The 21,173-nt window shown below is 35.8% G+C and overlaps 1 protein-coding gene across 1 annotated transcript in view; it reads right to left on the bottom strand.

Moving 5' to 3' along the window:
* Window positions 1-21,173, bottom strand: part of MYOM2 (myomesin 2) — a 152,924-nt gene that overhangs the window by 56,057 nt on the left and 75,694 nt on the right. The window contains exons 21-28 of the mRNA XM_006866724.1: window positions 17,418-17,532; window positions 15,956-16,112; window positions 15,760-15,866; window positions 13,032-13,076; window positions 12,344-12,480; window positions 6,084-6,228; window positions 5,915-5,974; window positions 3,901-3,968 (exon numbers count right to left, since the gene is read on the bottom strand). Coding sequence (XP_006866786.1) covers window positions 3,901-3,968; window positions 5,915-5,974; window positions 6,084-6,228; window positions 12,344-12,480; window positions 13,032-13,076; window positions 15,760-15,866; window positions 15,956-16,112; window positions 17,418-17,532 — 834 coding nt within the window. The remainder of the gene's footprint in view (window positions 1-3,900; window positions 3,969-5,914; window positions 5,975-6,083; window positions 6,229-12,343; window positions 12,481-13,031; window positions 13,077-15,759; window positions 15,867-15,955; window positions 16,113-17,417; window positions 17,533-21,173) is intronic.

Genomic DNA, 21,173 nt, shown 5'->3' with positions numbered 1-21,173 from the left:
AATGTATGCTCTGTTACGAGTGTACATGCAGCATTTACAAATATATATCTAGAAATATCTTGAACCATACCTATATATGTATGTGGGTATATTCCCTTATGATTTCCCTTACCTCTTTAGCATACATATTTATCTCTTATTATTATTGTTAAATGGCATCAAGTCCATTACAACTCATAAGGACCATGTATAGGATTTCCAAGGCTGTAAATTGTTGCAGGAGCAGAATGCATCTTTCTCCAGTGGAGCAGCTGGTGAGTAAAAACAGTCAACCTCGTGATTCGCAGTCACATTCTTATCCTACAGAGCTACTGCACTCCCATTCACCTATCTATCTACTCACAAATTATTGTTTTTCACTGTTGTTGCAGGATTGTTCACTATAGTTGCTCTTTGTTTTTGTGTATCTCTCGCTGTCTTCCTTTACCTGGATCACATTTTGCTGACTCCCCCCTTTTTGTGTATTGCCTTTCCCTTTACAATAATTAACACTTGAGTCTTGGTATGGCACTGCAGGTTCATGCTCTGGACCATAAGATCTGTTTGAACCACAGGTTACCAGTTCAAGCTCACCAACTGCTCCTCATAAACTCTGTACAGGGTTGCTATGATTAAGAACTGAGTCGATGGCACTTAACAACAATTATACAGTTACTGATTCTCCCTCCCTCCTGCTCCTATGTCTCATAACCATCAAAGAATGTTTCTTTCTGTGTGTCAACTTATTCTTGACATTTTATCTCATACAATATTTGTTCTGTGGTAATTGACTTATTTCACTCAGGATAATACCTTTTAGATTCATCCATGTTGACAGATGTTTCACAGAATCATCATTATTCTTAATCATTGTGCAGTACTCCATGCACATATGCACCACAGTTTGTTTATCCATTCATATACTGATGGACATTTCGGTCGTTTCCATCTTTTTTGCTATTGTGAATAATACTGCAGTGAACATGGGTGTGCAGCATATGTCTATTCATGCTAAACTTATTTCTCTAGGATATATATCTAGGAGTAGGATTACTGGATCATGTGGTATTTCTATTTCAGCCTTTTTAAGGACATGCCATTTCTTTTTCATAGTGGCTTCACCATTTTAAGTCCCACAGTTGCACCAGCATTTGTTCTTAGTTTGTGTTTTGTTTTGGTTTTTGATGATTTTTTTTATTTCTAAAGTTAAGATGGTAGCTCATTATATTTTTAATTTGCATTTCTTTAATGGCTAATGATCATGAACATCTTTTCATGTATTTATTAGTCACCTGGATATCCTCTCTGGTGAAGTATCTGTTCATGTCCTTTTCCCATTTTTAATGGGTTTGTTTATATTTTTGTTGTTGAGGTGCTGAAATTCTCCATCTATTTTAGAGATTAGATACTTGTAAGGTATATCATAGCCAAAAAAATTTTCCAGTCTGTAGTTTCTCCTTTTACTCTTAGTGAAAAAGTAATGATGAGCATGTTGTTGTTGCCATCAAGTTAGTTCCGACAGATAGTGACCCTATGCACAACAGAAGGAAACACTGCCCAGTTCTGTGCCAACCTCACAATTATTGTTATGTTTGAGTCCATTGTTGCACGTATTGTATCAATCCACCTTGGGGATCTTCCTCTGTTTTGCCAATCCTCCACTTTTCCAAGCATTATGTCCTCCAGGGACTGCTTCCTCCTGATAATATGACCAATGTATGAGAGACAAAGTCTCGCCATATTCCCTTTTAAGGAGCATTCTGGCTGTCCTTCTGCCAATACAGATATGTTTGTTCTTTTGACAGTCCATGGTATTTTCAGTATTCTGTGCCAACACCATAATTCAAATGCATTGATTTTTCTACAGTCTTCCTTATTCGTTGTCCAACTTTCACACGCATATGAAGTGACTGAAGCTATCAGGAGAACCTTAGTCTTTAAACTGGCATTTTTGCAGAAGATTTGCCTAGTGCAATATGTCATTTAATTATTTGATCGCTGTTTCCATGAGTCTTTGTGTGGTACTAAATGATAAGTACTGTACTGCTAACCACAAAGTAGGCAGTTCAAACCCGCCATTTGCTCCTTGGAGACCATATACTGTGTAACTATGAGACAGAATTGACTTGGTGGCACTTAATAGTAACAGCTTCCATGAGCATCTATTGTGAACGCAAGCAAATTGATATCTTTGACAACTTATAACTGTTCTCCATTTACATAATATTATTTATTGGCCCAGTTGTGAAGATTTTTTTTTTCTTTACATTGAAGTGCAATCCATATTGATTTTTTTTTTTAATCTAGCTCTTCATCATACTTTAAATACCATGATGAACATAGTAGTTAGTTTTAGAAGGTCCCAGCTATCTAGTTTATATTCTGGTATATGTGCATTTCAAATGTTTTATAATCTATGTATACCATGAATTAGGGTCTCTAGGTCTGTTCCTATGTTTTCTTGTATGATTTTTATAGTTTTAAGTTTAACATTTAGATTTGATACTACTAAGTGGAGATTCTACCTTCCTCCATGCCCTCTGGATCTAGGCTCCCTCTTCAAAGCTTGTAAGCCAATCACTTCTTGCCTTTGTAGCCTCCTCCTGCATTTTGGGTAGCTAATGTCCAAGTTGCCCATCCCTGTCTAACCTTTATATTGAGGGGGTGGGAATAATCTTCGCTGTAAAGATTTGTTCCCTCTTTTGAACTACTACATCCATAGGTGTAGGTTAAGTTAATCAAATTGTATCAGATTACTCTTTTTTTTCCCCTCTTCTTTCTTCTTCTAGTTGGGCTCTGATCATCCAGTCATTGAAACCAGGTCAAGTGGGTATTATCTGAAAGTGTGGGTTTTCTTATGCATATGCCCTCTCTTCTCATCAGCTGGATGTTTCACTCTCAACTCTAGTCTTCTATGGCTATGTCACTAACTCTGGACCCAAGAGTCCCCAGGTCTTGCCACACTGCTGGCCAACCAGTTCTCCACCCAGGTTCACAGGAGTCTATTGAATGTTGTAGGGCTTAGCTTGCAGCTTCATTACTGTTTTTACCTCACTTCCCCTTATTGGTGATGAATGCTGTCACCAATCAGAACGTGAATTCCCATTGAGTCTTAGTCTTGGAAGGGGGTTTGCCTTAAGGGGATGCACCTTTTTTAAAGGAACTCTAAGAAGACTAAGGTCTTCTTAGTCTTAAGGAGCTCTGATAGCGTAGTGTTTATGAATTGGGCTGCCAACTTCAAGGTCAGCAGTTCAAAACTACCAGTGGTTCCATGGGAGAAAAATGAGGCTTTCTGCTCCTGTAAAGATTTGCAGCCTCGGAAACTTTGTGCAGGGTCACTATGAGTCAAAACCAACTCCACGGTACTAACAAGAAGAAAACTAAGACAAGTGCATTACTGAGAGAATGTGTCTGACATACCCTGATCTCAGAAACATGGTTAAAAACATTTTGTTTGGAATAAACTCTCAGTAGTAGGAAATGGAGCCCTAATTGCAACAATTTTTTACTTACCCTCATATTTATTACTGAATTGTTCAAATGAAACCTAAGAATCATTTTATTAACAAAACATACCTTTTATTTCCTAAGGAAATCATGAGTAGCATGAAAATTAACAGGTGAATTTCATCACTATATGTTTACTCAAAAATGGACTGTCTAAAATTTTAAGGAAATATGTTTATAAACTAATTATTTGAATCTTTTTTTGAATTCCATTAACACTTTACATTAAAAAGTAATCTTTATATTAAGAATTGAGATCAACATTGAAAAATCTAAGTACTAAGCAATCCATTGACTCTAATATCTAATTCAAAGATCATGCATTTCAACATAATAATATGATTTGACCATATTACTTTCATGAAATTCCCTATTAGCAGTCACAAGTTATCCTTGTTACAATTTGTTTCTTACCTTACAAATAAGTTGAACTGCACATTCTTCTGTAACATCCCAGTGCAAATTCTCAACAAAATGAGGGCCTAGTAGGGGAAAGGAAAAACAGTAAGAACACAACAGCAAAAAAAAAGAGTTAAAAAAAAAAACATTAAGTTTAAAGAAATACACAGATAGATATCAGACTGTACTTTTAGCAGAATATAGCTATACAGTAAGAAAATAAAAATAATTAATTTCAGACCTCTTAAGTCTTCACTGGCCTCTGCATTCCCTAGTAGAAACATTCTGACCAACTTCTTGCTGACATCTAATACCTAATCTCTTTAGAAATAAAGTTATTGAAACCATTGCATGTTCTTTCTCAAGGCATATATCTAACTAAATATTCAAAAGTATGGATTATCAAACCTTTACATAAGAAAATTAATAGAGATGAAATGTAGCAGTTTAGCCTAGTAATTTCCAAAACATAAAATAGCTTATTTACATAACAATAAAAATCAAAGATGGTTTTATGAGGATTTTCCAAAAATACCATTTTTATTTTGAATTAATGTAGAAGTAAACCACATGATAATTACCCTCATTCAACACAAAAATACATAGCATACGTAAAAGTTAGCAATTTCTCTCATATGACACATTCTATGAAGTTGGTAAACTTCATAATGTGAAGATTGATAAAATAAGCAATTCTTGACTATTAAAATAAAAAACTGAAGACAGTTAAAAAATAACATCTTAATTTTATATTTTACAAATAACATAAAATAACAGGTGTGGCACTCTAAGATAAGGACTAGACTGTAAGGTTGTTTTGAACTGTAACATCAGTAATTCAAATTCACCATCTGCTCCTTGGAAACCCTATACATGGTCACTATGAGTCAGAACTGCAACAACATTATTGAAATAAACCCTTGGATATGTCTGAGATTCTAAAATTTATCTAATTCCCTTTGTATCAAGTTAGTATACATTTTTTAAAAAAATAACACATGAGAAATCTATTCTTTCAAAAGATTTTAATTATTTTAATTAGAATAAACAAGTTTCTAGCAATTGGAAGAGCTCCTACTGCCTTTATACCTTTTAAAGTTTAGTACAGTCTCAACCCACCCACTTCACTCTTCATTTATTCTTTAATACTTAAAATCGCTAAAATCCATCTGAACATTTAAGATAGAGGCACTCTTTGTCAAGCTCACCAGCCACTCCTCGGAAACCCTATACAGGGTTGCTAAGAGTCAGAATGGACTCGACAGCACTTAGCAATAACAATAATAACCAATGATATAGAACAAGTAGCCTCAATCCTCAGGAGTTCAAATCAGTATTAAACACATCGATAAATAACTCTGACAAAGCATACTACAGGACGTCAGAGAAGCATGGGACCAGTGGAGGTGCCTGCAGTCAAGGAAGAGACTTTAAGACTACAGAGAGAAGTTAAGAACTGCTTTGAACTTTGATTGGTGGCTCAATTTTAAAAGGTGGCCTTCAGAGTGAATGACAATAAAGACAGGAATGGGCAGAGTACTAAGGAAGTATTAAAGAAATCAGTCTGATTCATCCAGAAAGTTGTAGGAAATATAATGTGATTAAGCAAGGCAGGCTCTGATATGGAGATTCTTGGAAGTCAGAAAGTCTAAATGTATCTAGTAAGCCATTGTTGTTGTTGTTGTTAAGTGCCATCAAGTGGATTCTGACTCATAGTGACCCCTGTGTAGGGTTTCCAAGGAGAGGCTGAGACTGATTGTTTCTTTTACTAAGGTAATCAAATATGAAACATAAATAATAACTTCCGGGACTTTTGATGGTAGAAACAAGAAAAAAATGCTAATAAAATGCAAAGGGTAAAGAACAGAAAAACATCCAAATTTCTCCACCTAAGAAATGACTAAACTTCTGACCAATTTAAATGGCAATTAGACTCTTGCCATTATGTAGGACGTACTTTAAGCTAATATCAAAATGTAAGTCTTTGTTTTATGATAATAGTAAGAAAAGGAGTGGGTCAACTACGTACCTTGTTTTCTGAGAAATTCTTTTCTTTGAAATTCAGCTTTGTCTAGGACAGCCTGGAATGCTAAATTCAATATTTAAAGAAAAACGATATCAAGTCTGTTTGGTTCAGATGAGTCAAAAGAATTTTTTGAATTATCTTTTATGAATATGAAATATTCAATATAGCATACCATCTCCAATAAGTACCAGAGAAGATTGATTTTTGGCTTTTCCATCATGAATCTGAACAGTGTAGGTACCTTCATTTTCAATAGTAAATCGATCCATTACCATCTCAATAATGCCAGTTGATTTATCACATTTAATTCTGTGTGTCTGGAAGCAATAGGGAAATATACAATTACATAAGGAAATTCTTTCTCCTAGTTTCATCTTTCAGCATTTCATAGTGGCATCAACTGTTAATATCTTAATTAATTTTGGCACAAACACATAAAGTGAAACTTTATCAATGAGTGTTCTTGATGAAATTAAGAGGAATTAAAACACACAAATATTAGTTCACAGAGGTAAAGTCTTATTTCTATATTGTTGCTGTTAAATGCCATTTCTGAGGAGCCACTGGTGGGTTTGAACCACTCACCTTGCATTTAGCAGTCCAGTGCATATCCTACAGAGTTGTTATTGTTGTTAAGTGCCATACAGCCGGTTCTGACTCATAGCGACCCTGTATAGGGTTTCTGAGGAGTGGTTGGTGAGTTTGAACTGCTGACCTTGCAGTCCAGTGCATTAACCCACAGTGCCAAACCAGAACTCCATCTTACAGCGTTGTTGTTGCTATTAAGTGCCATCGAGTCGGTTCCGACCCATAGCAACCCTGTATATGGTTTCCAAGCAGCAGCTTAGAAACCACAACCTTGCACTTCAAATGGCTTTGCAGTCTGGCTCATTAATCCACAGCCCCAAACCAGGACTCCATCCTACAAAATACCTAAAGAACACAGGCATATTTCCAGCAGAAACACTACACATTTTCCCTAAGAACAAGCATTTAATATAAAACAGTTTAAATGCACCGAAAAAATAAAATGATGTAGTTGATATTCTATCGCCAGATTACTACAAAACTATACACATAAATAATGCTGTTGTTGGTAAGTGCCATCAGTTCTGATTCATAGTGACCCTGCTTAGGGTTTCTGAGGAGCGACTAGTGGGTTGGTTGGAACCATTGACCTTGTGGTCAGCAGTCCAGAGTTTACCCTACAGAACCACACCAGGACTCATCACACATATAAACAACAACAATAAAATGATCATCACACTGCCGTTAGTTTTTGCTCCCAAGAACCCTGCTTCTCACAGCATCACAGTTGCTGATTGTGTTTCAGAAGTACAAAAGAATATTGATGTAGCCTCAGATCACTCTTTGACTTCTAATATGATATGGAATGGTGGTGGTGAATATATGCTGTGGAGTCGGTTCCGACTCATTGTGACCCTGTACAGGGTTTCCGAGGCTGTAAATCATTCTTTACAGGAGCACAATGCCTCATTTTTCTCCCGTGGAACAGCTGGTAGTTTCAGTCTGCTGACCTTGAGGTTAGCAGCCTGATTCGTAACCACTACACTACCAGAGATCCATGATATGGATGACAAAGTGCAATATGACATAGTCTGCAAAAGGTGCTGTGGGTTAATGTGCCATACTGCAAAGCTGTTTGAACTGCAATGTTGGCAGTTCAAGCTCACCAGATGCTCCTCGGAAACCCCATACAGGGTCATTATGGGTTGGAATCAACTCGACAGCACTTCACAACAACAATAAAAGGTCTGATGTATCTGATTATTTTAATCTTTATAGACTGTACTTTTTAATCCCAATACTTTTCATTTTCCTGAGCACACCATGCTTTCTTTCATTTCTGATTTCACATAGACAGGGTTCCCCACAATCTGGAACATCCTCTCTCCACTCTCACCATAGTCATTTTACATGAATAATACTCCATGGCCCCTCATGATTAGTACAAGAAAAAATGTGTGGATGCTCTTGGATTTCGATAGCTACCATTCCCCTTTTCTCACAGTAACCCCTGCCTTTTGTTCAGACTCACTCAGCACACTGGATCTGTCTTCTTACCATCTGTCTCTCTGGGTAGATGAATCCGCAAAAGCAAGGAGTGTGTCTTATTCTTTTTGTAACCTCACATGGTACCTAGCCGGCTACCTGTTGTTTTTGTCATTGTTAAGTGTCCTTGAGTCAGTTCCAACCCATAGCAACCCTGTATAGAGTTTCCAAGGAGTGACTGGTGAGCTTCAACAGCCAACCTTGTGGTTCAAACCGACCTTGCAGTACAGTTTAACCTGCAACACCATACCAGGAGTCCTACAGACTGCCTGGCAAGTAATATCACAATGTTCATGATAAAGTCACCCTGTGGAAAGTTAGCTTATTTTGCTTACTGTATCAGTCAGTCAGCTGTGGTTTCCTGCCACTCTTGAATAATGGTGAGCAACATTTTTTTCAGGAACATACTTCTTCCTTGCATGCTCCCACTGTTATTTTCTAGTACAAGTTTAGTACTGACTTTCATTCCCTGAGCTGAGAGTTGCTACTATTCAACACCAGAATTAAGGGCAACACAAAGATAAATGGACTTGACCACTGTCCTTAGGAACTGAGAGCCTAATTGGGAGTAACTCTAACACAAGGCAGAAAATGGCTCAAGGACATATAGTCAGCAGATGCTGGTCAAGGGACCTGAGCATAATCCCAACTACAGAACCTGGAAAGCCTACTTTAAAAGCTGAGTTTTCCCTTTTCAGAGCAGGTGAAATTGTAAAGTTGTCAAGGTATTTTCTTTCTCCCTTCACCTCTGCTTTGATCACATCCTTCCATCAACACCCACCCAGCCCTTTCCCCACCAACATCACCATGCTAGAGTAGTCTCAAGGCCCTGTAATTCTCTTGGCTAGACATTATTTGATATTAGAAACCTTCCCCTGTACCACTCAGCTCATTAAAAACTTTTCTTCAAGAATCTGCTCTCTCCTTATGTGTGATGATCTAAGTGATGTTTTATGATTGCTAATGGATTGTGTTTTACTTCACCCTTGGATAAGACAATAACTGAAATTAAACTAGTGCTTGAAGGTATGACACTCAAATGAATTACTCATCTCAAGTGCAGTAATAATACAGGGAAAGGATGACATAGAGAGCTTCAGAATGTGGGCTTCTCTTCAGTAATGGTAGTGGCTGTGTGCCATGGAGTCGGTTCTGACTCATAGCAACCCTGTAATACCAAGAGGATTGATTTCACTGGCCTTGACTTCCCCATGCTCAGATTTAGCAATAGGGTAGTAACTTGTGTTATTGAAATTTCCTACTGGCATTTGTTCTGCCTTTCAGACAGAATCCAGCTGGAATTTAAACACCTACTTCCAATCCTGAATACTGATCTTACACATGAAAGTAGGAAGCCCTTGGAGGAAGAAGAGCAGTGAAGGAAAGAGAATATAAATAGCAGTCTGTGGTGAGCAGCAAACAAGGTATCTCCACAAACTCTTTTGAAACTGAACTCCTTTTACATTGCTTAAAAGATGTGATTAAAATGCTTTTTAAAATTTATCTGTAAGTAACTAACAGAAAATGTATATGTTTACAGAGAAAAGCAGTAACAGTTGTCTAATATATAATATGCATTCCTCAAAATATAAAAGTTACTTTTATATTTTGACATTTTCAATGCCAGCATATCAAGAAAGAGTTTAAAAGATGAATATTAGCAAAATACCAACCTTGATCAGAGTTTATCTCTAAGTTTATTTCACCCTGCATATATTCAAAGTCTTTGACTTCTGAATCCATTCTTATTTATAATAAACAATTTCTTTCTATTCAGCCCACCCTCTTCACTTCCTTGTATGAATTACATTTGTGTACACAGGTAGTATGGAATACCTCACTCTCATCACTTCATCTTCCCAAATACTATCTTCTGAAGATCACTTCTTGAACTCTGTCTAAAAGACTTAAGCCCTCCAAATATTGGCTTTACTGGATTTTGATCACTTTACTATATGGTTTCAATATATGCTTAATTCTATATATTTTCTATAATTGAATTTGGGTTTCTTCAACTCTAGAATAAACTACATGGGGTGTATTGTCCTACTTATCTGTCCCTACTTGGTTTGTTTGCTACAACAGATCATCAACAAATGATCTGCAGAATATGTACTGCCATCTGTCAGGAAAGGAAACTAAATACCCAAGCGCCCAAAGGGTTAAATACAACTATTCAGATTCTGTGTCATCAAATATGACTTTATGATGTTTAAATGAACAAAGTACCCTCCTTCCTAAGGTTAGATTTCAAGTCCAGTGAACATGAAAAAACATATGTACAATTAGATATTTTAATATTTCAAAAATAACAATATGTACTTGAATAATATTATTAGTTTCTAAATGAGAAACTAGAACAGGAAACTGGTATAACTGAAATTACAGAAAGCTATAGAAAAGAATTGGAAAGTATGACCTCAGATTATTTTTTTAGAGAGAAAGATAATTTTAAGAAATGATATCAATTATAGGAAGTACAATAGAGACACACAGTCTCCAATCATAAGGACTAAAGTACTTCTTAGAGGTAACATGAGCAGGAATAGGAATATAATAGCTGTAATGAATGCACCTTCTCCTAAGTCTTTGAATTTCTTTCAGTTTCGAGTATTTACTTTTGAATATGGAGAGAAAAATTCAAGTTGATGAGAAAAAATGAATTATTTTTATTTGTATTACATTATGCTCACTTCAAACATCTGTAAGTAGATGAATTTAACTCCAATTAGGTAAGAGAAATAAAAAAGGATGACACTCACCAACTAGATTCTTAACAATGCAATAGCCTTTTCAACATTCTCACCTACCGCACTGCAGTATCTAGGCAGGTTTTAGAAAATAATTAGGTTTCTTGCTATTGCCATTATGCAGCAAGATGAAGTTCAATGATTTTATAGGTGCCATAAATACAGGCTTTTATGTGACTTTCACAAAATAGCATCAATCTTCAAATGTAAAAGTCACCTGTGGTTTGCTAATTAAAGAAGCGAAATAGTATAGCCATGAAACAATGACATCAGTTTTTAAAGCAAGCTCAATACAGCAGGTAAGAAATGTTTATCAAGAGATATATACAAATAAAGTGAAATTATTCTAAATTTCATTTTATCTGATAACATAATCACTGCCCAAAGAAAATGTTTCCAATTGCCTTGGACCTGCAAGGCTCTCACGTAGACAACATATATAGCATTGGCTTTTTTGCGGGCGAAGGAAGATACATGCTTTCCACATATTAGCCAACATTTCCTTTTGTACAATCACTAAAGAAACGTCACTGTTCCTATGAGAAAGACTGACTGGATTTTTTTTTAAAAATGCATGATGTTTGTACATGTAAGAATTCTGCTTGATGGACACGCATTTAATCAAAGAAGCTTTGCAAAATATCTACCACATACAAAGCACTGGATGAGGAATGAAGAGCCTTGACAAGAAAAATGATATATGTTCAGCCCTCAAGGAAAAAGTAATTTATACATTTCAAAAGTTCAATAAATATTTGGGTAGTAAACAAATGAATAAGGCATTTAGGACTTAGAAGGATAGATAGATCTATCAATGACACTACACCTTGGCTACTAAGCACAATAATGACAGGATAGTTAAAATGAAGAAATGTAAGAGATTCCAACTCCACCACTTCAAAATAAAGAAAAAACCTATCAAATGTATTGTCTTTTCACTGGGTCCTCAAGTATGCTACCATTAGATAAGAAGATATATATCTAAAAAAAAAAGTTTTCTCAAACATTACAAAATTAAAAGAGCACCTTGTGTAGAGATTCAATTTACACAAATAAAAGTAGAACAAAGACCAAAGTGTTTGTATCATACCAAATGTATTTTTAACTATTCCACTTCTCTCTTTGTCCTTGCCATGGTTAAGAAAGTTGCAGACATTTACTTCTCAAACAGTGTCTTCCATAGAAAAGCATCAATGGCAAGCCGGAGGAGGGGTAGTACAGCTCACAGTGGAGCACAAACATATGCCTCTAAAACCATTGTCAACAATAAATAAACTGATTCATAATGGATATTTTCCCCATGTAAACCTAAACCTTTTCATAAAATCAAGCTCAACATCTCTAAAACACAATTTGCTGTTGTTTTGTGTTTGTTTGTTGTTGTTGTTTCATTCAAACAGGCTTGACTTTAAAAGGATCTCACTCAGACCAAATCTCTGAACATTGCAAGAATCAAGCATCTCTCATTCATCTTGTCAACTTTATACACTCCAATTTTTACACTCAAAAAGGGATAAAAACAAACACAGAAATTGACTTAAAGTAACTGACCTACCAAAGTAAAACTTGACTCTCTCCAAAGCCAGAGATCACTCACACATGAACTTACCTCACTGTCGGAGACTTCTCTATCATTAATAATAAATCTGTAGCTGGCATCTGGTGATAAGTGCTCAGCCTGGAGCCAGAAACGAACCTGGCCCTTATCAAAAATCTCATAAGCTAATTCTGATTTCAGAGGAATTGCTACAGGAAGAAAAGAAATCGCAGGTCAATAATGCATGAATTCTTGTGAGAAAGAATAGCAGTATATTGTAGGAAAATATCAATCCTAGTTATTAAATTTTGAGAATGTGAAACCCTGGAGTATTGAATTGGATTATGAAAATAAAAAATAAAACTCTAGTTAGCCTGTTGTTGCATTTAAAGCTTCCTGCCGTGTGAGTTCTGCGGGTGTATATGTAAAATCTAGCTTTCTTTATGTATTCAATGATTGTAGGCACATATATTCTTTTTTTATTCAAGGTAATACAATGACTGAAGGTTAATTTGATAGACATCTCATTTGGATTAGGAACAGCTATACTAAACACAAAATTCAAAACACTCTAAGCAATAAAAATTTTACAAGCTGTAAGCTAATATTTCTTTTAAATCAATAGGTTACAAACCCATAAGCTAGGAGCATAAAATGAGGCCATATTTTTCCCAAAGTTGTCACTTCAAGAGCTCCATATATTAGTGAGCATACGCTTATCTGGTTTACAATTGTACATTTAGGGTTATGGTTTACTTACTGGGATTTTTTATTTCATTACTTAATGTCATCAAACGTTCAAGCTCTAAAATAAAAACAAAAAATGAATTAATTTTGACCTCTACATTCAGAAGTTTGTAAACTGAAGCAGATTTATATAATACCAAATACTTTACATCACCAAACCCTAATTATAGGATGTGAAAGAAATTTTAACTATTAGAAAAAAGGATATATAGAATGACCACAAACTTCAAATACTGTTTAATAAACTAGTAGTTGTCTGCAACTAAAATCCTCACCATTTAGTTAACACACTTACTGTGGAACAGTTTAGAATATGGTAGGCAATGATCTTGTTAGATGTGGAAGGACAGGGTAGAGACATGTATATTCTTGGAATATAGAAAAATTTACAAAGACAAAGAGATTCACGTCTATGTTTTCAAATTCCATTTGAACCCCTTCCTAAAATTGATCTAACTGAATTTGATAATGTTCTCCTGATTTTAAAATGCCCTTCTTAATTTCTAAAGACAAAAAATTATGTGCTTCATTCATTCATAATCTCACTAGGATGCATGACTGTAAGTGTAAAATATACTCTGAGAGAGTCCCACAAGAGGAAGTTAAGAAAAATTAAAAGCTTAGAGCTCTTAGTCTTTCCATCTTACTGTCCTCTTCCCTTTCTCTTTCTTTCTTCCTCCCTCTTTCTCCCTTAACTGCCTTCCTTCTTTCTTAAAATTATAATTCAAAAATGATATAGTTGTCATGGGACTGTGTATGAACATGTTTATTTGAAGTGAAAAATGAAGTCAGACTTTTCCTGACAGCAAGTAAACTCAATTTGGTTGATTGGTTTGACAGCAAGGACTGACTTTCCCAATTAGGTGCTCAGGTGGACACTTCCATAAATCGAATGAGCTAAATCTGCAGCTCCAGGGTTTTGACTAAAATATTTACAGTCTATATACAATATAAAATATGCTGCGAATGTCCTTCTTTGTAACTATTTAAAATTAAGATTAAAAATATATGTCAGCTTAAAATGATGTAGAGAAACACATAGCTTTTAAAAATCCTTTAGGATATTTTGTGTGAATAAGAAATTGTCTGAAGACCACCAAATTAAGATCATAAATGGCAGCTTAAGAAGCATTCTGGTGGATTGCAGTTCCATTTCTGTCTTTATCTGTAAGCAGCAAACTGTGAGCTCCTGAAAGCAGACACTGTGGGGGTCCATTTGCTGTTCTCCAGTGGGTCCTGTTAAATTTGCATGAGCATACCCAATTTAACTAACATCAGAACCAGACCTGCACTTGTGAAGTATAAAGCCATTAGCCTTGGCCACCCCCATATTGGCTGTCTGCCTCTCCTCCCTACCTCACTCTAGACCCCATCCTGTGTCAGGTTCCCTCATCTTCACATCCTCAGCACATTGCCAATCAAGGTCCTGGTTGATAACTAAAGGATTTGCTTATAAAGCTTAACACATCCCACAGGACTTTTTATTTTAATAGCGGGCCTTCAACCATTGAAAAAACATTAAAGACTCAAAGAAATCCAGTTCCAAGGTTTCTGTCCAGTGCCTCAACCAGTTCATTCCACATCAGTGACTACTTTAAAAACTTGTAGAATGACTCTGACCTATGGGTAGGGTAGATATGGATGGGTACAAATTAATGTAATCTAATGCAGTAAAAATTATCTTTGAACACAAATTGGTGAATATACCTAACAGAAACTACTGCTGTTACATGAGTCATACTAAACAAAATTTTCTCACCTGTCTGCTGCCTTCAATTTGTAAAATATGAAGAGATTTCTGACTACATGAATTTAAAAATGTTTCATAAAAACAAAAGCAAAAAATGTTTTCATTTTTCATCCAAATTAATTAATGTCAGAAGGCAAGGGAGGATATCTTCCATTTGCAAATCTCTTATTAAATGTTATTGACTCATTTGTTCTTATATATTATATTCTGCTTGCAAGAGTATTGAAATGTTACAAAAATCAACTTTAAAGTACAAGTATAAGGCTATAGAAGCAAAATGCCTGGACTAGTATTTTACTTGGCAGATTAAGTGTAAACTTTAGGATTTCATTTATAAAAGAATTTTAGGCTTATTAAAACTCTCCCTATTCAAAGATTGCCAAAACAACACCCTTTTTCCACATAATAAGTGTTTTCTATTCTACCTGCTGTAAAAGCTAGAACCTGTATAAGGCAAAAACCTGTCAGAGAAACAAAACACAGATACTTAACAATAATTGTTGTTGTTGTTAAGTGCCTTCAAGTCAATGACTCATAGAGACCTTATGCACAATAGAATGAAACACTGCCCAGTCCTGTACCTACTTCACAATAGGTGCTAAACTTTGGCCCATTGCTGCTGCAACTGGGCCAATCTATCTTGTTGGGGCTATATCTCTTTTCACTGACCCTCCACTTTAGCAAGAATGATAGACTATGATAAGTTCTATCAAGTCAATTCAGACTCATAGAAACCCTGTACGGGATTTCCAAGGAGTGGCTGGTGGATTTTAACTACAAGCTTGCGATTAGTAATCCAATGCTCATCCTACAGTGCTACACCAGGACTCAAATAGAGAATGATAGAAAAATGGAAAAATGGCACCTTGTCAAAGGCAGAAAAATAATGCAATTTCATAGGTTTCCAGCTCTCACAGGTTTCACTGTATTAGTATCAATCTTTCAGAGTGCTACAAAACCTAGAGACAAGTGTATGCCATATAAATATTACCTTTTTCATCCAAAACGAAACTGGAGGACACACCATCTGTATCACTTACGGACACAGAATAAGTCCCTACGTCCATTTTATCTGGATTCTTAAAGTACAGTTTTGAACTAAAAAAGAAGAATAGGCGAAAGTTAATTACTTGTGTTTTAATGAGTTTCTAAAAGTTTATAATTGCCAATTTCTATGTACTACTTACTTATCTCCAACAGTGCCAACATTAAACTTCTCAGTGTCTGTAATCTCCTCATAAGATTTACACCAAGTAAAGTGAGATGCATCTGTCATTTCTTGGCAGTCAAAACCTAGGTAGATATTGCCATCCTCATCTACGCCAGCACTGATTTCTTTTGTGCCTACAAAGCAAGAATATAATTTGAACATCTTAGGAACACACTGTTCTTTGAATTCTTTTTTGGGAGATGGTGTATCACAAGTTGAAAGCTTATTTTACACTGAGTCATCAGTTTTACTTAATGGCCACATAGGACTGATTCACAGAGTAACAAAAAAATTAAACCCTTCAATATTAGAGCAGGTTGTTTTTTGTTTGTTGTTTTATTTTTTGAAGTAATCACATTGCTTTCTCTTTTCATTTTGTATCAAATATCACTGTAAATAAACATCCTGAGGTTTTTCTATCCAGGTTATAAACATCCCTCTTCTCTCTGAGAGCTGAACCTTCTAATCCTTTCATAGGGGTGAGACCCAGACATTATGTGTACATTGCTTGCATCCATACTCAAGACTCATTCCCACATCTTAGTGGGAGAGAAGGTTGGTTGGTTGGTTGGTTGGTTGGTAGATTTCGATCAAGGTGGACACCTGACCCAACACAGACCAGTAAGATTCTATCTTAAAGAAATTAGGAATTGGATGAGATACATCTCTACAGTAAGCATAACTGAAGTCATAAAATATATTTTAATCAAATAGTCTATAGAAGAATCTGGATTAAAAAGTGAATTGTTCATTTAAAATTGTTAAATTGGTGTATGTTTTGCTGCGTGTTGTATCATTCACAATAAAACAACAAAATGAAACAATGTTTGAAGTTTTAAAAAAATATAGCTACTTTAGAATCAATAAGAATATGGAGAAACAGAGAAAGCCAGGTGACAAACTGTGTACCATAAAGCAAATATCCACAGATAGAGAAATAAGATATGCCCTGCAGTAGGAAAAAAACATGGCTTTACAGCTTCTGATTCCATCATTTTCTGAGACCCAAGAATACAGTTTGTCCATGTATCCTATGAGCTTGTCTATAGCCTTTATAAGTACTTCCCCTCTTATGGTAGCCTCTAGAAGATTTTGATTACTTACACCCAAGAAAATTACCAATGCCTTTATAATTTTCTGATTTAAAAAAATCATCAATTTTATACAAGCCACTGCTATATCTGCACATGATCTCCCAGCTCCAAAGAAAAATGCCTGCCACCAATGCAATATGTTCTACTATGATATACTCCTAATCTGGAGATGTTCTATGCAGAGCTTGAAAGATGCACTTTATTTACACTTGAAATCCAAATCGGCCTAAAAAACATGGCAGGCTGTCCATTTACCAATATAAGTAATACATGAATACCTTCCTTCTAAATGATTGCTGCTCAAAAAATACTGCTATTTTTAAGAGCTGAGAAGGAAGCTGTTACCTGGTTTTGCTTCTACAAGTACCGGTTCAGAGGTGTCTGATGGCTTCCCAACGCCGCTTGCATTCACTGCACGGACTCTAAAGACATAAGTTTTCCCTTGGTGTAGATCACAGACCTTAAAATGGCAGAACAAACAAAATAAAATAAAATGGCAGAGTAAAAGTCAAAGGTGAATATATATTAAGTTCAACCAGTTTTGACTCATAGTGACATTACGCACAGCAGAATGAAACATGTACCCGTCCTGCACGATCTTCACAATCTTTGTTATGCTTAAGTCAATTGTTGCTGCCAGTGTGCCCATACATCTTGTGGAGGGTCTTCCTCTAATGCACTGACCCTCCACTTTACCTAGTATGATATCCTCCTCCAGGGACTAATTCCTCCTGATAATATGTCCTAGCTTCTAAGGAGCATTCTGGTGGTATTTCTTCTAACACACATGTGCTTGTTCTTCTTGCAGTCCACAGTATTTTTAATACTCTTCTCCAATACCAGAACTCAAATAAATCAATTCTTCTATTATGTGTGTGTGTGTGTGTGTGTGTGTGTGTGTATGGGTGTAATAAATATGACTTTCTTCCTTTTAACATTTTATTATGAACATGCTTCTTCTTTTCAAAGTAACTTATATTTAGAGTTGGAAAGACTATGCATACCAGCAAGGGATAAAAATAAATTTACAATCATTCATGATCTCACTTAGTGGGAATAGAATTGGCTAGAATTTTAGTTTATTCCCCATCACTATTCTTTCTCTACATGGTTTAAAGCGGGATTAAAATCATATTGAAGAGTGTATAATCTGATATTCATATATAACATGAAATCTATATAACTAAATATTAATTTTAATGTATTTTCTTTTAATTGTGCAAAACACTCCAACATTTGGTCATATCAAAACTATATTAATCTTTTTTAGGGGCAGACTATAGAACAGACCATCAATTACTCAAATGGAAATTCAGGCAGAAGTTGAAAAAAATTAAAACAAGAGCCAAAATATGACCTTGAATATATCCCACCTGAATTTATAGATCATCTGAAAAAGAGATTTGGTACATTAATCATTAAAGATCAAAGAACAGACGAGTTGTGGGATGACATAAAGAACATCATACAGGAAGAAAACAAAAGGTCATTAAGAAGATAAGAAAGGAAAAGAGCAAAATGGATTTCAGAAGACACTGAAACTTGTTTCTAACATAGAGATACTAAAGCAAAGGGAAGAAGTGAGAAGGTACAAGAGCTGAACAGAAAATTTCAAAGGTCAGCTCAAAAAGACAAAGATAAGAAGAAATGTCAACTCAAGAAGACAAAGTCAAAGACTTGGAATTATAAAATCAAAACGCAGAACACACTCAGCATTTCTCAAACTGAGGGAACTTCAGAAAAAAATTCAAACCTCAACCTGCGATATTGAAGGATTATCTAGGCAAAATACTGAATGATGTAAAAAGCATCAAAAGAAAATGGAAGAAATACACAGAGTCACTGTACCAAAAATAAATGGCTGATATTCAACGAGTTCAAGAGGTAGCATATGATCTAGACCCAATAATCTTGAAAGAAGAAGTCTAAGGTGCATTAAAGGAATTGACAAAGAATAAGGCACCAGGAATTGATGGAGCACAAATTGAAATATTTCCACAAAGTGATGATGGCATTCACTCATCTATGCCATGAAATTTGGAAGAAAACTACATGGCCAACTTACTGGAAGAGATTTGTATTTGTGCCCTCTCCAAAGAGAGGTAACCCAAGGGAATGTGGAAATCACTGGACAATATCATTGATATCCCATGTGAGTAAAGTTTTACTAAAGGTAATACAGAAACAGCTGCAAGCATAAATTGACAGAAAACTTTCAGAGGTTCAAGCCATACTCAGAAGAGGATATGAAAGAAGGGACATCATTACTGACATCCGATGGATCTTAACCAAAAGCAGAAAACACCAGAAAGATGTTTACCTGTGCTTTTTTAACTATACAAAGGTTTTTGATTGTTTGGATCATGACAAGCTAAGGACAACATTGTGAAATATGCTTAATTGTGCTCATGAGCAACCTGCACATAGACCAAGATGCAGTTGTTCAAATAGAACAAGGGAACACCAAATGGTTTAAAATTAGGAAAGGTGTGTGCCAGGCTTGTATTATTTCGCTTGTATTATTCAATCTATATGCTGAGCAAATAATTCAAGAAGTGGGATTTTATGAAGAAAAACATAGCATCAGGACTGGAGAAAGACTCACTAACAACCTGCAATATTCAGATGATACAACCTTGCTTGCTGCAAGTGAAGAGGACTTAAAATACTTAGTGATGAAGATGAAAGACCATAGCCTTCAGTATGGCTTGCATCTCAATGTAAAGAAAACAAAAATCCTTACCACTGTACCAATAAACAACATCCATACAAATGGAGACACGATTGAAGTTATCAGTGACTTCATTTTGCTCAGATCAGCAATCAACACTCAGAAGCAGCAGTCAAGAAATCAAATGACATATTGCACTGGGCAAATCTGCTTCACACGACTTCATTAAAGGCTTGAAGAGCAAATATGTCAGTTTGAGGACTAAAGTGTGCCTGACCCAAACCATGGTATTTTCAATAACTTCATATGCATATGAAAGTTGTACAGTGAATAAGGAAGACCGTAGAATAACTGATGCATTTGAGCTGAAGGATCTCTGGTAGCATAGTGGTTATGAACTGGGCTGCTAACCTCAAGGTCAGCAGTTCAAAACTACCATCTGTTCTATGGGAGAATAAAGAAGACCTCAGAAGAATTGATGCATTTGAGTTATTGTTGTTTTTGCTCAAGTACAGTAAAATTGGTTCCAACTTGTTGTTAAGTGCAGTCAAGTTGGTTCCAACTCATAGAGACCCTGTATAGGGTTTCCAAGGAGCGGCTAGTAAATTTGAACCACTGACCTTGCAGCTCAAACCAATCTTATAGTGCTGGAGAAAAATGGATTTCAAGAAGAATAAACAAATCTGTGTTAAAGAAGTATATCCAGAATGCTCCTAGAAGTCAGGATAGGGAGACTTCATTGCTAATACTTCAGTTATATCAGGAAGGACCAGTCCCTGGAGAAGGAGATGACAGTTGGTAAAGTGGAGGGTCAGTATAAGAGGAAGACCCCAATGAGATGGATTAGCACAGTGTCAGCAACAGTGGGTTCAAGCTTAACAACTATTGTGAGAATGGTGCAGATCCAGGAAACATCTCTTCTGTTGTGTATAGAGACACTATGAGTTGGAACTGATTCGCCAGCACCTAACAACAACATGTGTGTATATTAAATAATTTCTATTACATAATCATATAAATTTAAGCAAATTAAATATGGGGCTTGAAGTGACAAGGCACAATATATTAATAATCCCTTTTGTTGTTGTTAAGAGCCTGGTAAATCGGTTTCGACCCACAGCGACCCTACATAGGGTTTCCAAGGAGTGACTGGTGAGCTTGAACCTCCGACCTTGCAGTTCAAATGGCTTTGCTATCTGGTGCATTAACCCACAACACCACATCAGGACTCCTCTAGAAAGCACATATATAAACCTGCAAGCCTGAGATTCGTGCCATTAACAGTTGTTAGACTGCAATATGGAAAGAAATAAAGGCATGTCTAGACAGTTCCGCACAAGTCAATATGGTCACTTTGTGTGAATAAGAAAAAGGTGCCACTTCCTTAAGACATTTTATCGCCATCTGCTGGAAAGTTGTTGCAATTGTTA

The sequence above is a fragment of the Chrysochloris asiatica genome, unplaced genomic scaffold (assembly GCF_000296735.1).
Source record: "Chrysochloris asiatica unplaced genomic scaffold, ChrAsi1.0 scaffold00095, whole genome shotgun sequence".
Taxonomy (NCBI): Eukaryota; Metazoa; Chordata; class Mammalia; order Afrosoricida; family Chrysochloridae; genus Chrysochloris; species Chrysochloris asiatica.
The sequence above is the reverse complement of the archived record's forward strand: the minus strand, read 5'-3'. Positions and strand labels throughout refer to the sequence as shown.